Here is a 6,133-nt window from a genome sequence, read left to right on the forward strand (position 1 = left end):
ATTTGGTTAACAAGTCAAGAATGCGATGATAATAAAAGAAAGCACAAAATACCCTTCATAGTCCTGTCAGGCATACCATTAAAGTGCATACAAGTGTCATAAAAACAAACTAAAAACAAAAAAGCATTCATTATCAGACACGCAGCTAAGAGGTCTAAATGACATTCTGTGTTCTTGTGGACAGGCGGCACCACAGAGACATAAACCCCCCAGTAGAAGACAAGTCACACCATTCCTGACATTCAAGACTGCTTGAGCAGTGAGCACCAATGACCGAACCCCCCCCCCCCCCCCCCCCCTCCCCCCCGCCCAACTTTATACGCACTTGAGGCATTCAATTTTGTTTTGACTCGGTCCTTTCCACGGATTAATATTGTGGAAGATAGCTCATCTACAAGCTCACAACGTGAACTGGTAGATTATTTTCTTTCTTAAAAAAAAAAAAAAAAGGTATTACAATTTAAGGACTTAAAAGTCCTTAAATTGTCACTTCACTGTCATCTGCGGACCCGACCCACAGGTTGAGAACCACTGTTCCGAGGTCTCTGTGGCGGTCGTTCAATTTGTCGCACGGTCGGGCGGTCAGCTGTCCCTCCAGCTTTGCTCCACGATGGCCGAAACTCTTTTCTCGTACTCTCGTTTATTCTCCTGGTACAGCTGTGCTGCCTGGCTGTTCGCCGGGCTGTTGGGATTGGGCTCGTCCAGCAGAGACTGTGGAAGAGGAGGAGCGGCGTTCAACGGGCTAACGCCATGACTCAGGATTGAAAGACTTTTGTATTGTCACATTAAGCTTATGAGCAGTGAAATGTTGGTGTGGCAGACACAATCATTACAAGTTATGTCTAAATGCAAAGTAAGTCATGATAAGAAGAAAAACTTCTAAATCACGCAATCTATGCAAGGGATGCAATAGATCTTTTTTTATTGTGACAATTTGTGCAAATCTTTGAATATATATTTTTCATTTCATTTCAACATTTTAACTCAAATCTTTGCCTCTGTGGGTTCCTTGACCGGCACTGAAGTGTGGTTGGGTCATTGTTCAGAGCTCTGATTGGTCTTTCTGTGTGCTAACCCTAACCCTAAACCTGAAAGCAGTTTGAGACCCATTTTGAACTACGGTACTCGAATCAAATGCACAGAATAAAACAATAATAAAAGCTGAAGTCTAAGGTCTCCAAAATGCATACTTCTACAACACATGACCTAGTTTTGACAACCATGTAGACCAGGGGTCCTCAACTAGAAATGATGAAGGTCCACAAAAATTTTTTTGAATAAGACCGAGGTCCGGTCCCATGCGCGGCGTCCATCGGAGAGCGGGGCTCTATGCCCGTTTAGTATGGTCAAGCCAAGCTTATACAAATCAGATCCCCTTCCAACCAACCAATAATGGGGTGCAGAGTGCAGGCCCGGAGTGGAACTCCAAATCCAAATCACACTGCGCGCGCGCGTAGCTCGCGCCAGAATTTTGGGGGCCCTTGGGGGACATTTTGGGGGCCTTTGCAGCAATTTCACATGAGAAATGTACCATCTGATGTTATTTATATTATTAACTTAAGAAAAAAAAAAAAAAAAAAAGCTTTTTTTTTTTTTTTTTTTTTTTTGGGTGGTCCGCAAAGAGGTGGTCCGCGGTCCGGTCGCGGACCGCGGTCCGCCAGTTGAATACCCCTGATGTAGACTACCTTTTAATGTACCGATTAGTATTTTGATTTATTGCTTAGAGTTTAGACTGATGAGTTTACTTGTGATCCTAGTTTACTGAAGCCATTTGATGTACCGTTACTAACCGTAAGTACAGTATTTGCCTTGCTTGTTGTAAATTACTCTGGATAAGAGTGTCTACTAAATGCTAAAGAGTCCCTAATCACAAAGCTACAATCCAGGATTTATTTGAATGAATACAATATTTGATCCCATCTGTATGGTAGAGTATGTTAATACAATAATAAAACTAGTACATCCAGACTATGAATGAGCCTTTAACAGGCTGTATTGTAATGCTGACGCCATTGTAGTTAACGGTCGTAGAACTTAAGGAGCTTTTCATCAGCAACATTTCTCTTCAGAGTCTAAAAAACATTTACAACTTGCCCGCAGCCCGACTATTAAATTACTGTACCTGCCATTGTTTTGCATATTGTTATTGTTGTACAACCATTTCGTTCACCAAAAAATAACAGATTTTTCGAGAGATAGAAATGGTCATACGTTTAAGCCATTAAGATCTGGAATACCCATTTGTTGTTATACCTTCCATTCCGGAACTTGCATTCTGCCCATCTTCACTACTACACACAGTACTACACATAGACGGTAAATTGATCCTGGACTCTGTGTGAGACCCAACACTCTCAGTGTAAATTCTGCATTACTGGAGGCACAGGGGCAGGTAATGGATAGGCTATATTCTGCCTGGTGGAGAGTGTACATAGTGGTCAAGAACCTCTCGTCTATGGGATCACGTTCTCCCTTGCATGCTGGCCTCAGATCAAATTCCACTCACTCATGCTCTCTCTCAGTGAGCGGTTACTACTACCTGGAAAACTGACCACCATCGCTTAACCACTTAAACCTGACACTTGGTTGACCGTAGTGCCTCAGGGGCTCTAAGCTCTATTCAGGGCTCGATACACAATTCTGTCGCAACGCGATGTACTGTGAGCTTGTTGTAGATATGGTATTTTCTGAGAAGGATTCCCCCACAATATGGATGCTGGGGTTTAAGTGGTTAACAGGATCATCCATGTTCAGTGAGAGTATCATGCAAAGAGTGTATGTGTAAACAGACAATCGAGACCAGGGTTCTAGCACCATTTTGAAAGTGAAATGTAAGACTTTTCAAGGACCCACGGGAACCCTTTAGCTTAATCGCTTGAGCCGCAGCATCCACATTCTGGAGGGAACGTCAGATGTAAATAGCCGATCTACAAGTGATGCACGATGCATCGTGTTGTGACACCTTGGGCTTGTAGATTGGCTATTTTCAGCAGAGATTTGGTGTAGAGGGGGGAAAAAGAGCACACCATGTACAGTTGCAACTCAAGTCAGTTTTACTAAGAATGGAGGGTTTAAGTGATTATACTTGCCGTCCCTATTTTGTGAACATTATCATAGATACAAAATATGGGGGGGTGGGGGTGGGTTGTGAGTTTGTAGGTCGGCAATTTTCTCTATTTGCTGAACGACAGAGTATACCGGGGTTCAGTAGTGCACTTTTAATATCTGGCCTCGGCATGATGAGTAATGAATCTCTCTTTGCCTGATTCAGTGAAAACGTACCTGGATAGAGGTAAGAATAGACGACACGTCATAGGTAGGACTCCAGCGATTCTGCAAAATGTCTAAGCATATGCTTCCATCTGCATATACTGTGTGGGGACAAGTTTATAGTGTTAAGTAAGAGACTGCCGTGAGAGAAAGGCGTAAACATTTGGCAAAACGCAACAAAGGGAAGGTGCATACCGTTTGGATGAAACATCTTTGAGGCAAATCGTACAGTGGGGGGCTTATTGGGATATTCCTCTGTGAACTCCACTGTTAGTTTAAATGTACCTATGATGGAGAATAAAAGATATTAGGAACCCACAGACAATAAATGAAGGACTAGTGTCTCAACTCAGTTCATTTGATGGCCAAATCTGCCCACATGAACATGCAGAAGGGGCTTGAATTGAGGGCGGTGTTGTCATTGTAGAAAGGATAATGAATTGCATTTTTAATAATGAATTGCATTTTATAGCGCTTTTTCCAAGTGCTCAAAGCGCTTTACAATGGTTCATTCATTCATACATTGGGAGGTGAAGCGGCGAACAGTCGACGCCAGCGTCCTCACTTTCCACATTCACACACCAATGGCAAGCTAGCACCGACCGACTCATTGGAGGCAATGTAGGGTTCAGTCAGTGTGCCCAAGGACACTTAAGACATGTGGACAGGAGGAGGAGCCGGGATTCGAGCCGCTGACCCAGGGATCATTGGACCACCTGCTCTACCTCCTGAGCCACAGCCGCCCAGGATAGGGCATGGACAAACAACAGTGCATGACATAAAAATAAAGCCCACAGTGTAGACATGTTGTGTTGTCATCATTGTCATTTATTTTCCTTTTTGAGTCTTACTTATTGCATATCACTATATTTGTTATATTTTTAATTATACTAGACTATACTGTATATACACACATATTTTTATTCTAAATGATTTAACTCTGTCACAAATTGCATTTCTGGCTTCGTGTGTTTTCCAACCGTGATGTCATGTATGTGGCCAAGTCTATGGACTTTTTATGATGAAATGTCTTCCATACATCAAAGTCGATGGCAAATGAGTTGACGTAAAAGGGTGACTTCATCATCATACATGTCATCATGATAAAAGTGCCCCTCACTTCACATAAGTGTGATTTGTATTAGTATAGGACACTGGTATTAAATATTTTATTGTGTGTTATGTATGTAATGTATGCATGTATATTGTACAGTGAGGCTGAGAAGATTTATCTGAGTCTACGTGTATCTTTATAGGGTGACAAATAAACGGAACCTTGGACCTTCCCAGGCTTCCTTTTAGCTGTAGGCTACCAGAGAATTTGAATTATGTTGTTGGCATGGAAATTAGCCTTGTTTCATGCCTCAAGAGGACAAGTCTCAGAAAGCCAGAATGTTTAAAAGGCACACACCTGCTCGGCATGCCTTTTACCGTAACAAAAAAACTAAACAATTTCCTGAATCTCTGATACCAAACCTATTAAGTCATTATATAGCCTACCATGAATGGATGCACAACAGTATTACAGCAGCCTTATGAATGTGCCACACACTGTCTCTCACTATATGATGAATATTGTGATTGAGTTGCAAGGCACCACATCCATCCAGTGTCCCTCACCCTCTCACACGTACACAGGCATGCACATTGAGTAGAGACCAACAATATCTCTAGGGCCTATTTCAGGAGTCATAATAAAAGAAAGGTCAACTCACCATCTTCAAATGGTGTTCCTTCTGGCCTGCAATGCAAATACATGTTAATCAATAATCACCCCAACTATATATTATTACATGTTGCTCACAGTTTCATGAGGGCTATATTGGTATATTTTTAGCCTGGGATCAGACTCATTTGTATTGTGTCAGGGGCTTACCCAAATATGACAGCATTCCAAACCATGATATTGTTTTCAGACGGGGCGCCGCTCACGCCAGCTGGTGGGTCCTCTTGCAACCTATACCAAATGTGCAGGGGAGGTGGCCACACACAGTGGTATTAAAATTAGAATTAGATTAAAGTCACTATGTTACTACTAGGAACTGAAGCTCCTAGTAGTGCGAAAAGCCCCCATGTAGAAAACAAACCCTGCTAAACAACATTACGTTACGGCTACTGCACCTTTTGAAGTCTCTCATAAGCCGCCTTCTCGAAGGGGTGGACATCGTATATAGGATTTATTATTTTACAAATTATCTGGTGTTTTTTTAGGTACGTACAAAGTGTACGTGTCTAATTTCGTTAATATGTTGTTGTAGAGTTTACCCCACAACAAGATTCTCTCTTCCTCTGACCCGTCACCCAACCAACAGGAATTAAGGGCCATACTATATTCTCTAAAAAGGAAGGGAGTATTGTCATTGAAGAACTCCATAATGTATGTCACGATGGGGTGGGGTTGGCCCTATGCTTTGTTAATTCATGTTAATGATTTACCGCTGTGAAGAGGCGGAACATTCGAGGCCTGTGTTCTTTTATAACACTAAAGTTACTTATTGACATTTACGGTACAATAGCCACCACCCCTGCGTCGTAATGGAAGAGTCCCGGGGCGGAGCGCTGGTAACGTGACGGGGTCGGGGATGTGTTTTCCAGACTCCACAGAGAGTCCACACCACAGTGACGTTATTCTCAGGGGAGGGGGGGGGGGGGGGTACCTATGTTCCTCAGGTTCTATGTTCCCCACCACCATGCAAAAAAGGTTCTTTGTTCCCCACTTAGAATAAACCTAAACCAGAAACCTAACCTAGTAATTCTAGTAAGACTAAAAGTATTTTTTTATAGTAGTGTAGCGAGCCTACTTTTAGTAGCAAATTCAAATGATTGTCTTTCAACAATCCAACTTTAGGCCTGCCTAGGCTAT

General features: G+C 42.4%; 1 protein-coding gene across 1 annotated transcript; it reads right to left on the reverse strand.

Moving 5' to 3' along the window:
• Nucleotides 1–314: 314 nt before the first annotated feature.
• Nucleotides 315–5,559, reverse strand: LOC310854431 (ubiquitin-conjugating enzyme E2 A-like). The gene is made up of 6 exons (XM_083759077.1): nucleotides 5,392–5,559; nucleotides 5,147–5,227; nucleotides 4,986–5,011; nucleotides 3,466–3,555; nucleotides 3,283–3,371; nucleotides 315–711 (listed from the first exon to the last, which is right to left on the reverse strand). The coding sequence occupies exons 1-6, from the start codon at nucleotides 5,433–5,435 to the stop codon at nucleotides 583–585; spliced, it is 459 nt and encodes a 152-aa protein (XP_083615203.1). The 5' UTR covers nucleotides 5,436–5,559; the 3' UTR covers nucleotides 315–582.
• Nucleotides 5,560–6,133: the final 574 nt, after the last annotated feature.

Source organism: Protomyctophum parallelum (genome assembly GCF_964188405.1).
Source record: "Protomyctophum parallelum genome assembly, chromosome: 23".
Taxonomy (NCBI): domain Eukaryota; kingdom Metazoa; phylum Chordata; class Actinopteri; order Myctophiformes; family Myctophidae; genus Protomyctophum; species Protomyctophum parallelum.

Bases quoted from the DNA above. Each gene is read 5' to 3' on its own strand.
- LOC310854431 (XM_083759077.1), bottom strand. From the start codon at position 5,435: ATGTCCACCCCTTCGAGAAGGCGGCTTATGAGAGACTTCAAAAG. The intron at 5,228-5,391 runs GTGCAGTAGCCG...CATTTGGTATAG, and splicing joins CTTATGAGAGACTTCAAAAG to GTTGCAAGAGGACCCACCAG. The intron at 5,012-5,146 runs GTAAGCCCCTGA...TTTGCATTGCAG, and splicing joins TGGAATGCTGTCATATTTGG to GCCAGAAGGAACACCATTTG.